Raw genomic sequence first — 16,563 nt, forward strand, 5'->3', positions numbered from 1 at the left:
CAGGGTCCGGGGACCTAATCGAAGGGTCGGAGAGTTGCTAGTCAGCCCCTCCTGCACCCAGGCTATCTGATTGGAGGCGCTTGGTCAGTGGGGAGATCATGAGGCACTTCTGAGGGAGCAGAGCTATGAGGCGCTGGTCTGCAGGTCCATGCATGCCCCAGGGCCATTGGGTCCTAAAGGGAGATAGGCCGAGACCAGCCCTTGATTGTGGTCCCACTCAGCCCTGGGCTGTGAGGGGCTACTGCATACTAGGACCCCTGGCAGCACCCTTGGCAACATTATCTCTTTTCATGGTGGGAGAGTGGGAACCACCATAGAGCAGCTGGGTGCTGTTATCTAGCAATCAGGGTGGTCTCCCTGGAGGAGGTGCGTGCACGTGCAGGTGTGTGTGTGTGTGTGTGTGTGTGTGTGTGTGTGTGTGTGTGTGTGTGTATGTGTATTAAAAAAAAAAAAGCTTTTGGAATTCCTGTTGTAGCTCAGTGGGTTACAAACCCAACTAGTATTCATGAGGATGCAGGTTTGATTCCTGGCCTTGATCAGCAACTTAAGGATCCAGCATTGCTGTGAGCTGCAGTGTACATCATAGACGCAGCTTGGATCCTGCATTGTTGTGACGTAGGCTGGCAGCTGCAGCTCTGATTCAACCCCTTAGTCTGGGAACTTCCATATGCTGCAGGTGCAGCCCTAAAACGCAGAAAAAAAAAAAAACTAAAAAAAATTTTTTTAAACTGTGCTACAGTACACATAACAAAAAGCTGACCATCTCACCCCATTTGAATTGTACAGCTCAGCAGTGTTTAGTGTATTCACATTGTCCTGCAAGCATCACCACCATCTCCAGAGCTTTTTCATCTTGAAAAACAAACTCTGTGCCCATTTAACACTAACTCTCCCTCCTCCAGCACCGGCCACCCCCCCTTCTATTCTCTGTGACTCTGATCGCTTGGGGCACCCCGTATGGATGGAATCGATGGTGTTTGTCCTGTTGTGTCTGGCTTGTTTCACTGAGCGGAATGTCAAGCTGCATCCTGTGGCCTGCTCTTTCTTCTGGGGTTGGTTCATTCCCACACAGGCAGCAAAGTGGACTCTGAGCCCCTCATCCTTTAGAATCCCAGCATTCCCTTGGGTTAGCAATCGGGTTACTGTGCCTTTTCCAAGGGGCAGGATGCTGAGCTCCTCACGCCCTGCACCTGGCCCCGCCTCTGTGTCTGTGTCCCTGTGGCCCACTGCATAGTGCCCGCCTATCCCAGCCCCAGGCAGGGGGTTAATCGGTTTGCCCAGGTCACACAGCTGGTGCTAGTGCCCCACCCCCTGCCTCCCAGCCACCAGCTTTTTCTCCAGGTCCCCCCCACCCCGCCTTCCCTCCGCAGAGAAAATTGCCGTTTGGAAGGCCAGATGGAGGAGCTGGGTCTAATGGAAACCACGTCCCTCCCGGGGCGCCCAGGACTTAATGAGGAAGAGCCAGGAAAAATCCGGCGTTGTGTTTGTGAAATACCCAAGAGGGAGGGCGCATTGCATGGCCAGGGTTCTCATGCGGAACCCTGTGACCTGGCGTACCAGGAGCGGTTGTCAGGACTGGTTTCTCTCTCTCTCTCTCTCTTCCCTTTAAAATTAAAAAGGGGAAAAAAAAAACAAAGAGTCGAGGAGGAAGTGATTTTGAGCAGATCTCGCCCTGGCAGGGGAGCAGGGTTGGGCGGCTGAGCTGGCCACAGCCCAGTGGACACACATGTACCAATTAAATTGGAAACAGAAACGGGCCTCCGTGGCGGCTCCGACCAACCAGTGCTGCATCCCTTCCGCTTGCTCTGGGAGGGGGCGCCTGTGCTGGCGGTTTCGGGGGGGGGGATCAGAATGAAGCCTGGCTGCTTTCTGGCTTTTTGACCTTGGGCAAGTCAGCCCACCTCTCTGAGCCTCAGTTTCCTGGTCTGTGGAGTGGGGACAAGCATGTCTGGGGAGGGAAATCGGACTCTTCCCTTGATAAATGTTGACTGGATGAAGTAGAACCTGCCAGCTAGTGAGGGAGTGGGTCTGGTGACCCTGGGGGTGGTTGGTGCTCTTGAAGCAGAATCAGTGGGGGGTAGGGGAGTGGTGGTCCTCTGGGAATCCTTTTAGGGAGGTTCATAGGTGGTGCAGGTGCAGCGAGCGTGTTTTTCTCTGGAGGGTTTGATGCAGGATGTGGTGTTTGGTGGTCTCTCATCCATGACCCCCCAGCCAGGCTGCAGAGGCATTTCTGTTCCGGGACCTGATCATTCTGGTGGAGCTGGAACCCTTCTCTGCATGGCCACTGTGCCCACCTCTCCAGACGCCGGGACCACATGGGCTGAGCGATCCAGCTGAAGAGGGCGGAGTTCGGGCACGCAGCACCAGCCTGCTGACCTTCTCTGTTTTTTGTTTTGTTTTGTTTTTTTGTCTTTTTAGGGCTGCACTCACGGCATATGGAAGTTCCCAGGCTGGGGGTCCAATTGGAGCGGCAGCTGCCAGCCGATGCCACAGCCAAAGCAGCGAGGGATAAGAGCCGCATCTGTGACCTACACCACAGCTTGTGGCAACACTAGATCCTTAACCGACTGAGTGAGGCCAGGGATGGAACCCACATCCTCATAGATACTAGTTGGGTTCTTACCTCACTGAGCCACGATGGGAACCCCTGCTGACCCTCTTTTGGCCTGTCTGTAATAAGAAGGTGTTGAGTGAGGGGTCCTGCAGCTGAGGTCTCAGGCCCAGGAAGGGCAGCCTTCTTCTCCTTTTCTCCAGACTGTGTGGGGGCCGGCTCATCCCTGGGGAGCACCCTCTGCTTTCTCTGCTCAGATGTGGGTCTCCCTGGGCCTGTCCAACTTCCTCGTTAGGGACTCACTCTGCCATCTGGTCAGCTTACTCACACAGCCTCAGTTTGTTGTCTGCAAGGTGGGGATGGTCCTGGTAACTACCTCGGCCAGAACTAGCATCACCATCCTTGCTGTTATTTCGCCCCTCTTCCTCCCCCAGTATTTGGAGCAGCACGGGGGAGGAAGAAACACAGCTTTCCTTTGGGGGGGCTCATCTCTGGGTGTTGAGCTTTTCGTAGCTTTTTTCCCAATGAATCATCTTTCCGGTGACCCTAAGAAGAGACTTTTACAGATGTAAAGCCCAGAGAGGTCAGTACGGTGTCCAAGGTCACACAGCTATGTAGTGATGGAGTTGGATTGGAACACGTGGCCCCTTTCCGCTCATGGGAGACTTTTGGGATGGCAGTGCATAGGCAGGAGATGGCCTGGTTGAGAGAGTGAGTCTCTAGGATCAGGGAGGCCTGCTGGAGAGAGCACCACCTTTCCTCAGGGACAGAGGCTGGGGTGGGAGGCTGTGACTCAGCCCACAGCCTCCAGGGCCCTGCTGTGCACATGATCGCAGATGAGGCTCAAACTGCCAGCCAGTCCGGAGGGGGAGACAGCAGGTAAACAGATGGTGGTGGTGCATGGGGCTGGGCCCGCGGGAGTGGCAGGAAGAGAGAGGATCTTGGCAAGCCAGGTTGGTGAGTTGGGGTAGGGGGAGGGTTCCGGGAAGTGATGGCAGAGGTGAGAGCCCTTCAATCCGGTCTGGCCCCTCAGAGAAGGGAACTGAGCCCTGGGCCATTGAGTCCCATTGGCCAGGCTGGGCTTGTAAATGAAGGTCGCTGCCTGGGAGGGGGTGTGTGGACAGGAGAGGGTGTGCACAACCCACATGGGCAGCCCCTGCCTGCATCCAGCCAGCCATGCCCCTTTGGAGTCATGGGGTTCTCCCCCCTCAATGATTTTGTTATGGTAAAATACACCTAAGATTTGCTATTGGAGCCATGTTACAGTGCACACTTAGTGGGCTTTAGTAGATTCAGTGTTGTACCATTATCACCACCATTTTGTCCTAAAACATTTTCATCACCCCCAAGGAAACCTAGTTCCCACTAATGTTGCTCTCCACTGCCCCCTCCCCAGTCCCTGGCAGCCAGCAGCCTGCATCTGACTGGATGGATTTGCCTTTTCTGGACATTTCACAGAAGTGGGATCATTCCATATGCGGCTTCATCTCACTGAAATAAAAACATTTCAGGAGTTCCTGTTTGTGGCGCAGCGGAAACGAATCTGCCTAGGAACCATGAGGTTGTGGGTGTGATCCCTGGCCTTGTTCAGTGGGTTAACGATCTGGTGTCGCCATGAGCTGTGGTGTGGGTCAAAGACACGGTTCAGATCTGACATGGCTGTGGAGGAGGCCAGTGGTGACAGCTTCGGTTCAACCCAGCCTGGGAACCTCCATATTGTTATGGTTTATACATCCCCCTCTCTTTTTAAATGGCTGCACCCAGGGCATACGGAAGTTTCCCAGCCGTGGATCAAACGTCTTCCTCCACAGTGACCCTAGCTGCTGCAATTGGCTTCTTAACCCACTGCGCCTCCACATTCCTTTTTATGGCTAAATAATATTCCAGTGAATGGACACATTGCATACTCCTTATCCACTCCTCAAGGATATGGATGGATATTTGGGTGGTTTCTCCTTTTTTGGCTGTTGTGAATAGTGCTGCTCTGAGCATTCATATTTGTTTCCTTTCATCACCTGTTTTCATTTCTTGGGCTATATGCCTAGGAATGGAATTGCCGGGTCATATGGTATCTCTGTGTTTAACTTAGTGAGTAGCTGCCAGATATTTTTCTGCAGAGGCTGTACCATTTTGCATCCCCACTGGCAATATGAGTGAGTTTCTACTTTTAAGAGAAGTCAGAAATTGGTGGGTTTTTTTTTTTTCCCCCCCTGGGAAATCCCTCTTTATAATGCCTTGTGCTGAGCTGGTCTCTGGGGCTTGGCCAAGCTGGATAGGGAAGGGGAAGCTTCAGGTCTGCATGAAACTGCCCAGCGGGATCCGACCTGAAGTCTGTGTGACATTCTAGGTCCCTGGGAAACTGTTTTTTTCTGGCTGTTGCCAGACGCACGCGCGTGGCGTGATGGCTCGCGATATATGGAGCTGTAAATCCCGCTGGCCACAGGGAAGATGTTTCTGAGGCTGGAATTGGCTGACCTTTTCTTTCTCCTTCCCAGGAGGAAGGGGCGCTGGCTGTGGCCGGAGAAGGAGAAGTGGTGCCAGGGGAGGGTGGGCCTTGAGTACCTTCTATTCCGATTTTGGAGTTTGGGGCCAGAGGTAGTTTCCCCCGGGGGTTTCTGTGCCCGGAAGCCTGGGGCTTGGGGAGCATTTATATGGATTTGGGGGGTCTTCATGGGAGTGATGATGCTCATCTCTGTCCCCTGTGGTGACTGGCAGGGAGCCTGACGTGTGGGGATGTTAGTGGAATAAAGACATGCTTGGCTCTGGGCTCGATTAAAAAAGTAAGACCAGAAAAACCATGGAAAATGGAACAATTAAATTGATATCCATTGACTGATTAGTCTGTCCATCCGTCCGTCCGTCCGTCCATCCATCCATCCATCCATCCTCCCTCCTTTTCCCCTCCTTCCCTCTCTCCTTTATCCAGCCAAGCCCTTCATCGATTCCATTCCCATCTCATTCATCACCTTCGTCCAACCTGCCAGCATCCTTCTTTCTTCCCTTTCTCTCTCCTTTATCTATCCTTCGTCCATTCTCCCTCAGGCATCTCAGCATCCATTCTTCATCTGTCCGTCTGTCCATCCATCCATCCATCCATCATTTCTCCTTCCTCCTCCATCCATCCATCTCCTGTTGAGTACCTGGTTGGGAGCTTTCTCTGTTCTGACAGGCCTCCTGGCACTGGTCAGCGCTGATTGGCAGGGCTCCTTGTCTAGACTGGGTCACTGCTGTAGCTCCAGTGTTTGTAACAGTGTCTGCACATTGTAGGCACCGAAATAATTTCCTGATTGACCAGAATGTGTGGAGACTCCATTGGGATGGGTTATCTTGTCCCAGCAAGGGGGCCGGGGTCACCCCTGTGGGCAGCATCCTGAGTTGGCACTGAGTATGGTGACCCTCGGCCACTTTGGGCCACCGCCCCTCAGGCAGAGCTAAGGACAGGCTGTGATTGGGGTCGTTCCTCCTCTTTAGGGAGCCCAGTGATCTCCCTACTAGGTGAGAGGCAAGGGAGCTGGTCTTTCTCCTGCTGGGGCTGCCAGTAAGGATAGGCAGGGACCTGTTTCTGAAGGACTTTGGATGGCGGCTCTTTTTTTTTTTCTTTTTTGGCTGCCCTGCAGCATGTGGAGTTCTTGGGCCAGGGATATCTGAGCTGCAGTTGTGACCCATACCATAACTATGGTAACACCGGATCCTTTAATCCACTGTGCTGGGCTAGGGATTGAACCTGTGTCCTGGTGCTGCAGAGACACCTCCAATCCCATTGTGCCACAGAGGGAATTCTTGGATGGTGGCTTAAATAATGTTAGGATTTCAGGTGGACCAGCCCTGGTACCTTCACCCAACACGCAGAAGCCTGTACTCATGGCTCCTTGACCAGGGACACAGCTGAAATTTCCTTGAGCAAAGGAGACATCAGGGGTGGGCTTGATATAGGAGACCCTCATGTTACCTCTGCCTAGAGGGGCGACATCCTTCCCATCCCACTGGGAGTGGAAGGCCTATGTGACCTCCACTCTCATCATCGGGTTTCCCTGCTGTTCCTTTCCCACCTCAGGGCCTTTGCGCATGCTGTTCCCTCTGCCCCTTGTGGGGGATTCAGCAGTCAATTACAACAAACAGTGATGGAGCCACTACTGTAGGTCAGATGCCATCCTGGATGCTGAATACTTTCAGGGACGTTTTCCTTGCTCACATGCTCCCAGAGCATCTGGGTGTCTCTGGCCTGAGACAGTCGGGGTGGGGGTGGGAGTGAGGGTGGGGCTGCAATAGACCGTGTCCCCGGTGGGACTGGTCTGAGCACTGTGGAGGGTTCTGAGCATATGTATGCAGGTGCTGGGGTCTTCTCTCCTGCCTGGCAGCTGATTTTAAATTCTGAGGCTTCCCCACCTGCCACAAGCTCCAGCGTTGGTGCCCATTAGTTCCAAGAAAATTTCAGGCACGTGTGGTGCAGACAGCTCGCCTTTCATCTTCCCAGGCTCAGGTCTGAAGGCTCCCAGGCACATTTCAGCAGTTCTGGCCCCTTAACCAGCACCCTGTGCCCCCATCCCCACCCCTGCTGCTGCTCCCCACACCCCGCCTCCCCGCCCTCTGAGAGACATCCCAGCCCCATGGCTGTCAGTCCACCCTCCCACATCTGAATCTGGCTGCTCAGGACACGAAAAATCTATGGAATGTGTCTTGGTGTGGCCTCCTAGGCCGACTTGCCTGGGGCCAGAGAGGAATGTCAGAGCAGGGTGGAAACTTCCAGGCCCCCTCCCCGCAGGAAAGAGGCCCAGCAGGGTCGGGGTGGGGATGCAGGTGTGGTAGACTGTGGCTTCACCTTGTGTTCCTGGGGCTGGCCTTCACCAGACAGGTTCATTCACTGAGAACCTGCTGTGTGCCTGGCGCTGTGCTTGGCTCTGGGGATGCCACAGGGAGCGAGGCAGACACAGAATCAGAGGCAGTGATTTCTCGGTGTATTAGGAATGTGAGATTGGCATGATCATGGGGGTGCTGCTAGATCCGACCTCCAGCCAGCAGGGCTCTTCCTGGGCAGCTGCATGTCCCCGGCCTTGTGTCTCCTCCAGGTCGTTTTCACAGGAGCCCCCAGACATGGACCAGGACTCTGGTTTGCAGCCCTCCTCTGGCTGGCTCTGGGGGGCTGCAAGGCGGGTGCCCTGGGCCGTGGTTTGTGGTTTGGATGTGTAGGGCCCCCTGGGGCTTGAGGTGTCCCTGTCCCAGGCTCTGGGGCTCAGGAGTGTCCCACGCCATCTGGCGGAGCATGTCCTTAACCTCTCCAGAGCTCTTCCCCTTGGAGCCCTGACCTGGCTGAGTTTGCTTTATGGAGCACCTGCTGTTTACCAGGTGTCACTTCACAAGCACGATGTCCTCCTGGGCCCGTGGAGCAGAAACACATGTTCCCTGTCTGCAGATGAGGAAACTGAGGCTCGGAGCTGCGAGGCGTCTTGCTCAAGGAGGGAAGTGATGGGCGCCCATCTCTGAGGGGCTGTTTGGCCTCCTTCACTCCTACTGCAAGGTGTTTCTGAAGCTGGTGGTCTCCTTCCAGACTCTACGCCCTGTATTGTCCCTCACTCGCTACAGTTTTGGTTTTGGCGCTATTGCTGACTAAAGACCTACATTGTCTTAACTAAGGCCCTGTGCTATCCCTAAGGCCCTGCACTATTGCTAACTAAGGCCCCGCCTTGTCCCTAACTATGGTTCTGCACTGTCCCTAAGGCCCTGGACTGTCCCTAACTAAAACCCTGCACTGTCCTCAGGTTCCTGCATAATCCCTAACCAAGGCCCTATACCGTCACTGTCTAAGGTTCTGCACTATTGCTAACAAAAGACCTGCTCAGCCTGCTGCTGCCTCAGTGTCATCGCTGTCCTGATCCCACCAGCGACATCTCATGCATGGTTGCTTGTGACAGCCCCCCTCGACCCCGGCCTCCCGGTTCCATAGTTGCTCTTCACAGTGTCTGCTTGTCCAACTCCCTGACCCTTTTCTCTCTTCCCCAACCACCTCCCATGGCTCTCCGTTACCCTTCAAGCAAAAACCATCCTTTCTATGGTCTGTGGGCCTTGAATGACTCTTGATGAATTTCTCAAGCAGGTGGTGCCTGGTCTCATCTCTAGGTTCTTGCTTCGGTGGTGGCCTCTGCCTGGAGCACACACCCCCCCGCCCCCTGGCTGGTTCATGTTCACCCTCCAGGAAGTTCTCCCTGAGAGCTCCCTTGCCCTCCCCAAGGTTTCCGGGGACCCCGTCCTGCTCTCAGAGGCCACTCTTTGCCGCTTCTCTGCTCCCTGCCCACCGTGGGCATTGAGACCCTCTGCGGCCTGGACCCTGCCTCATGCCCTAGCTTGGGGCTCTGCTCATGGCAGGGACGCCACAGTGTTTGTAAATCAATGGATGCCTACCACCCTCTCCTGACTGCAAAGCCCCCAGGCTTTGATGCTAGGGTCACGGTGTCCCATTCCTATTCTAACCTAGATCCTATTCTCAGAAACCGTTTTCTAGTGGAGTTCCCATCGTGGCGCAGTGGAAACGAATCCAACTAGGAACTATGAGGTTGCGGGTTCGATCCCTGGCCTTGCTCAGTGGGTTAAGGATTCCGCATTACAGTGGTTGTGGTGTAAGCTGGCAGCTGTAGCTCCAATTGGAACCCTAGCCTGGGAACTTCCATATGCCTCAGATGCGGCCCTAAAAAGACAAACAAACAAACAAACTTTTTCCCCAAGACCAGATCCAGGAGGCCTCCGTTGCCCATGGGTCACCCTCATCCTCTCTTACCCCTGACTTTGATGAAGTAACGTCATGTTTTTTTCTTGGCATGCATCTCCAAACGTTGCTGATGATGTCAAAGCTTAATTTTTCTCTCTGTTCACCACGTTATGCAAACACCGCCTTTATTGACTTTGCAGACATTTCCATCATCACGTGGTTAAATTCCCACACCCATCCGCAGTCGCTCCTCATCCTTCCACCCCACCTCCAGCCCTGGGCACCCGCCAACCTGCTTTCCGTCTCTATGGATTTACCTCTTCTGGACATTGCCAGAATACAAGTGGAATCACACAGTATTTGTCCTCTTGTGTCTGGCTCTTCCACACAGCATCACATTTTCAGGACTCATCCACATTGTGGCAGGTGTGGGGCCTCATTCCTTTTTAGAGCTGAATCATATTCCTTCGTGGGGATGGACCACGTTATGTTTATTTATCCCCTCAGTCGTTGACGGGCCCTTGGGTTCTTTCCACCTTTGGCTGTAGTGAATAATGCTGCCGTGAATACGTGCACGAACATCGATTTGAGTCCCTGTTTTCAGTTCTTTTGGGTATATGCCTAGGAGTGGAATTGCTGGGTCATATGGTAACTCTACGTTTAACATTTTGAGGAACTGCCAAACTATTTTTCTAAAAAAATTTTTTTTTCTTTTTTGAGTTGGCAACACATGTGGCTGAGGCTGGGGGGAATGGAGATGGAACTTCTTAAAATAAACTCCTGTGGGGAATGCAGGAGCTCTGAGATTCCCCAGAGTCCCCTGACTTTGGGGACAGGTGGGTGGCAGGGATGTCAGCTTGGCAGTGGACACTGTGTGTCTGGAGGGAGTGGGAAGCCAGCCAGGCCAGGTCTTGGCTTGAGGAGGATGAGGCTGAAGACTCTCCAGGGCTGGTTTGGAAAGATGTATTGCCTCCCTGGCTTCTGGAGCCCATGTGCAGTACATGCCATGAGCACCTGGCCGCAGCTGTGATCCGCAGTCGGCGTTTCATTGGGCAAAGGAGGTTAGAAAAGCTGTGGGTAAATAAGACTTCTCATTGCCTCCTGCAATGCAAAGTCGCATAGCAAATTTGGGAGTTGCCCGCGGTGCTCTCAGAGGCCAGGCAAGCATTGTGAGCCTCTTCCTGCCTCATCCTGTCTGAGAGCCGGCAGCCATTTCAAACCCAGAAAGAGAAGCTAGAATAGAATTGGCTTTGCTGCATCAGACCACCAGGATCTGCTGGGCTTCAAGACAAGCTGGAACAAGAGGAATTCTGGAACAGGGTCCAGCTGGTGGCCACAACTGACCCCTCTCCCAGGGCCAGTTCATTGTCTCAGTCTTGGTGGGAGCTGGTAGAACAACTCTGCCTCCCTTCCACGTCAGAGCATCTCTGTGAACGGGCTGCAGCTACTGCAGTGATGGTACTGGTAGTAGTAACAGCAGCAGCTCCCATTTGCTGAGCAAGATCTGTTCCCACTGTTCGTAAGAATTACATGGTACATCTTGTCTTGGTGGCTGGGGAAAGTCCATGTGGGCTTTCTTTCTGAGATAGCCATAGGTGTGGTAGTTTGGGCTCTGGAATTCTTTGACTTAGCAGGGTTGGATGGATTGACAGCACCCGATGGAAGGAATGCCTCCTCTGTGACCCCTTCCTTCCCTGGGTGAATCAGAACTTTTGATGGCAAGTGGCAGAAACCCAGGTTGGGCTGGCAAAGGCAAAACACCCAGGAGTACCTTAGCTTCCCTAAATGAAGAAGCAGGCTTTAATCTGCTTTCAGGCATGGCTGTCATCAGGTGCTCTCTCTACCCTTCATCTCTGCCCTCCTGCCAGTTGGCATCCTCCTTGGGTAGGTTCTTACCATGCGGATGGCCCTGAGAGTTCCAGGCTTTCATCCTCCTGGCCTAGAGCCCCAGGGGAAAGTGCCCTTTTCTTTTCTTTTTTCTTTTCTGCTTTTTTTTTAAGGCCGCACCTGAAGCATATGGAAGTTCCCAGGCTAGAGGTTAAATCAGAGCTGTGGCTGCCAGCCTACACCACAGCCACAGCAACACGGGATCCAAGCCCTATCCTGAGCACGTCTGCAACCACAGCGATGCTGGATCCTTAACCCACTGAGTGAGGCCAGTGTCTGGTTGCATGGAAGAGAAGGGAGAGAAGGGTTCTGGGGAGAGTGGGGGCCCCTGGAGATGTCTGGGCAAAAAGGCCCCTTCTGACCAGTGGCTTTCTTGCTCTCTTGCTCTCTTGAGTCTTTCGTTCTGGGTCTCGGTTTCCCCACCTATAAAGCCAGTGGACATGAAAGTGCTCCCCCCCCGCACCCCCATCGTGCATGGCACCCTTTGCTTGCCCCTGGGAGCCATTTGGGGCCCAGTGGGCTCTCATCGGTGTCCTGGGCTATTTCCCCAGTGTGGTCCTTGGGTTCCCAATCCCCTTGCTCTCAGCTCACATCCGGACCAACCTCAGGCCTGTCTTCCTCAGAGGGTCACTGGGAGGCCAAGGCAGGCCTGGCCTTGCCCGGCGTTGCTCCTTGGTCTGTGTTCTGCCTGAGCTGACCCCGTTCACCGCCACCACCCAGGACTTTTTCCCTCTTGGAACAGGCCCAGCAGCTGCCTGCCTGCCTAAGCTGCCAGGTGCTTTCGGGGAACTTTGCCCTCGTGACTCAAAACTGGCAGAGGACTTGAGGTGTGGTTGGGTAGGCTGAGAGGGTGCTTGGGAGCCATTGGGGGTGATGGGGGCAGTGTCTGCAGAGCTGGGGTTCCATGGGGTGTGGTTGGGTGGGCTGAGGGGGGTCTTGGGAGCCATCAGGGGGTGATGGGGGCAAGTGTCTACAGAGTTGGGATTCCATGGGGTGTGGTTGGGTGGGCCGAGGGGGATCTTGGAAGCCATCGGGGGTGATGGGGGCAGTGTCTGCAGAGTTGGGGTTCCATGGGGTGAGGTCAAGTGGGCTGAGGGGGGTCTTGGGAGCCATCAGGGGGTAGTAGGGGCAGACCCACAGACTGGGGGTTCCAGTGCCTGCTGAGCCAGGGCCTTGCATGGGGGGAGGGCATGGCGCTCACTGATGTGGCTTGTGCAACAGCTGCTGGCCTGTTGTGTGGCTCCGAGGGGCCTCAGACACCACATCGCATCTCCATCTGCTGTAGTGTGCCAGCAGCATGGAAAAGGGTCCCGGAGGCCCCCTGGGTGCTCCCCCTTACTCAAAAAGGCCACAGGAAGGATTTAGGCTCCCACCCAAGTCTCTCAAGGGGCAGCCACCCCATGGCTAATGTTGCTTTTCTTTTCTCATCTCCTCACAGACGCCTGTGACTGGGTGGCCGGCAAGCAGATGATGAAGACTGGCTTTTAATCTTTGGAGACCATTGAGAGGGAGCTTACAGGGGCCCAGGAGCCCCCCTGGACGCCCAGCACCATGTCGGGATCCACACAGCCCGTGGCACAGACATGGAGGGCCACCGAGCCCCGCTACCCGCCCCACGGCATTTCCTACCCCGTGCAGATCGCCCGACCACACACGGTGAGGAGCACGAATGTGTGTCCAGGGTCACCTTTGGCGCCTTCTACCCTGAGTCCCCATCCTGTCCTTTTTTCCCCTTGGAATCAGGGCTGGTGTGGCTCTGGTGTCCAGCCTGGGCCCACTGTCCCCGAGGGGAGGGGGTGCCATGGCGGAGACCACCTCGCCATACCCTGAGACATGTAGTAAAATCTCTCTGGTCCTGTCTTAAGCTGTGAAGACGGGATCTCTGCCTCTGAGTTGGCTGTGGGATTTGCCTGCAAATGTGGAGCTCCTGCTATATATGCTTTCAGCCCAGCCTCACCAGGGCTCCCCTACTTTAGGATTGGGGTGGCTTCCCGGGGGCCATGGCTTGTGGTCCCTCCCCTCCCTTACCCTCAGGGCCTGGAGTCTGTTCCCTGCAGTGATGCTCAGGGCTCTGAGATGACAAGGCCCATCACGTGTCATTCTCTGAATCCCTGGTATGGGGGTCCTAGTAAGGGTTCTGTTCACAGGGGACCCTCCCATCGCCTCCTAGCGGGGACTGCGTTTCCTAACTTCACCTCCAGCTGCATGTGGCTGTGAAGATGGGCTTGCTTCCACTCTGTTAGCATTTATTGAGCACCTACTGTATACTGGGTCCTTGGGGACTTGTCAGAGGGCTCACAGGTCCCGGGCCTCCCCTGTTTGATCTTCTGGCTGCTTGGGGGGGTGGAGCATGAGGGTTTGCAGTCGTGGCTGGGGTTAAGGCTGGCTGTGCTGGCCCCTGTGTGTCTGCGCCTGGGTCTGTCCTGCTCAGCTGGTGTGGTCCCTCCTCCTGAGACAACAAGAGGAAATGGCGTGGGAGGGCTTCTCCCTCCGTGAGCTAGATGGTTTTGCATATGAACCCACTGGCCCAGCCTGGGGGTTGTCCCAGACACAGTGGCCTCTTGAAGAGTTGGGGCCCCCAGATGCTTTTCAGAGCTAGCTCTGATAAACGGGCACATCTGGAGACCCCACCTGAGAACGTTCCTCTGGAGAGCGTCATCAGAGTCTCCCAAACACCCAGCAAGAGCGCCTCAAGTTTTATCATCCTATTTTACAGATGAGGAGACTGAGGATAGGTGGTTAGATAACAGGCCTCAGGTGAAATCACTGTGAGAAGGTGGTCGGCTTCAGCCGCAGGACCCCGGGCCCCCGTGAAACAGATGCTTCTGCTTACTGGTCACCTGCCGTGTGTCTGGGGCCAAGGAATATGCTCCTGGGGTCATTTATTACTATGTACTGTCAGCACCTTCATGGTCGCAATACCAAAAGTAAGCATTCTCATCCACTGAGTGCTTACGGCACTCGTGTTTATGCCCTTTATATGTACACTCGCTCCTCCAATCACTGAAGCAAGGGTGCTCTTACCGCCTTGCATTTGATAGATGGGGAGGGAACATTTTGCAGGTGGGGGAGCAGGACAGGTGGCTTAACGATTCTGAGCCTCAGTTTTTCATCCATAAAATGGGGGTGACGAGTGCATCTGTCTCCTGGATTCTCCTGGGGATTAAATGTGATGATCTGTGGAAAGTCCTTACGACAGTGCTTGGCAAACTCAGCCAGATGTGTCCAATTGCAAAACCGTCACCCTTACTATAGCTGCCTGGAGGGGCTGCCGCCCCCAGGGGCTTCTGGAGGATGCCTCTGGTTTCTCTTCTTTCTCATCCCCTCCTGCCCAGTCCCTCCCCCTCTCCCATACATACCTTCCCCACAGGCCGGGCCTGTTAGTCCTCAAGTCCCTTTATTTTACCCTGCTGTCCTGCCGTCTCCCCTGTCCTTTGCCCCAGCTGGGCCCTCTCCCAGTCATTTGGGGTCACTGGCTGATCGCAGACACCTCCCACTCTTTTCCCACTGGGTCCTCAGTGACGCAGAACGTGGCTGGGCAAGACCAAGTGGTCACCACTTTCTCCAGGTAGGAGGCTGAGGCCAGGGGTACTCGGGGGCCCTGGGCAGCTCTGAGGTTGTAGGGGGGCGTCCTTATCCTGTGTGGGGACAGCAGTGGAGCCCTGTTTCCTGACCATGCTGCCTTGTGCTGGGGTGGCCCAGCACTCCCCCGTCCCCCATTCCCCCATTTGTTATTGGGGCAAGAATCTGGACATCTTGGGGAAACTTGCTTACCTAGAGGAGCCGCTGTTCCTTGGCTGGTGGGGGATGAGTGTTTCAGCCTAATCTGGAGGCTCCCCAACTCTCATTCCAGCCCTGTGCCTCCAACCCATATGGGCAGGGTTTATGAGGTACCCCTCCCCCCCTTTTCTGAGTCTTTGGAAGACAGAGGGTGAAGGAAAAGGGAAGTTGAGGCACAGAAAGACAAGTGCCCCATCCATGGTCCAGGGGGCATCCCAGGGTCCCAGCTCCTTGAACAATAATTGAGGGAGGTCTGCTGGGATCACGGGGTGGGGCCTGGACCCAGTTATCCGTGACCTTCCCAGGACTCAGCTCCCTCCCACACACGCTCCAGATAGGCTTCTATCCAGGGTGGCACCTCCTGGCCCTGGAGGCATCTTCCCAGGCATCCTGGGCATGGAGCTGCTTTGATAGCAAGGCCTCCCAGGAGCCGGAAAGACCTCCAGATATGGCTTTAAACCCCTGTTCCTCCCATTTTGCTGAATGGCCTTGGGCTGCTCACTTAATCCCTGGGTGCAGCCATTGGCACTAGGAGCCTTGTGGGCCTGAGCATCACTGGCGAATGTCCACAAGGTGCCTGGGGGGTGGTGTCTGCATGTGGCAGTCATCTCCTTTCTCCTGGTGGGTGGCAGGAGACTGAGGAGGGTCTGGACTCAGAGACAGGCCTGTGCTTTGGCCTGCGTCATCTCTGGGCCGCCTGGTGTCTTATGCCAGTGCAGATGGAGAGTGAATTCCGGCTGTGCTTGCAGACCCTGGAAAGCCCCTGCTTCCCCTGCCCTGGCCTCAGGCACACTCCAAGCCAGTCTCCATGCAAGGCTCGCTCAGTCTCACCTGCTCCACTTGCAGAACCTCTCTGTGCCCTGTTCCCTCCATCTCTATGGTCTCCTCTTCCCTCCCCCACAGTATCAGGACCCCACATCTTTCCCTGAGGGTCCTGGCAGACCCCTGGCACTGAAGATCTCCCAGGATTGAGGGTCCCAACACACCTTCCCCTCCTTGTCTCCTTTCCTGCCTGTTAAGGTCCTTTCCAGCTCTCCACAGCCCAGCTCAATTCTGCCTTCTCCCCCAAGTTCCCTGGTACCCCCAAAGCGCCCTTGAGTTCCTGCAAGCCTCACGCTGAATGAATGTGTTAAGGTCAAAAGATGTAGGGTCTGAATCCCAGCACGGTTCCTTCCTGCTGTGTGGCCTTCGGCAAGTTACTTAACCTCTCTGTGCCTTTGTGTTAGAAGGGTGTTTAAGAGCGCAGGCTCTGGAGCCAGATTGCTCCTTCACATCCTGCCTCGGTGATGTCTTAGCTGTGAAACAAGTGGCCTTAGCGCCCCGTGCCTCAGTTTCCCATCGGTTGAGAGAGGGTGGTTAGAAGACTGTGAGGATCTAGTTGATTGTGCGGAGGCTTCCGCATGCACGTTACAGCGCAGTGATGATGATTCTGATGATGCTGGCATGATGACAACCTGCCTGTTAAGGTCCTTTTCCAAATGGCCCCCAGGGTGCACTGTGGGCTTTTCCTCTAGAAGAGGGATTGGCAAATCTCCCCTGGAGATATTTCAGGCTTTCCGGACCACGCAGTCTCTGTCACAACTCCTCGGTGCTGCCACCGTCCTAGCGCGAAAGCAGCTCAGCCAACGCGGACAGGAATGGCCGT

The 16,563-nt window shown here is 54.9% G+C and overlaps 1 protein-coding gene across 1 annotated transcript in view; it reads left to right on the forward strand.

Moving 5' to 3' along the window:
- Positions 1-16,563, forward strand: part of NCOR2 (nuclear receptor corepressor 2) — a 176,631-nt gene that overhangs the window by 8,049 nt on the left and 152,019 nt on the right. The window contains 1 exon segment of the mRNA NM_001044576.1: positions 12,577-12,794. Within this exon segment, the coding sequence (NP_001038041.1) occupies positions 12,690-12,794 (105 nt within the window). The 5' untranslated portion in view covers positions 12,577-12,689.

This window comes from Sus scrofa, chromosome 14 (genome assembly GCF_000003025.6).
Source record: "Sus scrofa isolate TJ Tabasco breed Duroc chromosome 14, Sscrofa11.1, whole genome shotgun sequence".
Lineage (NCBI taxonomy): Eukaryota > Metazoa > Chordata > Mammalia > Artiodactyla > Suidae > Sus > Sus scrofa.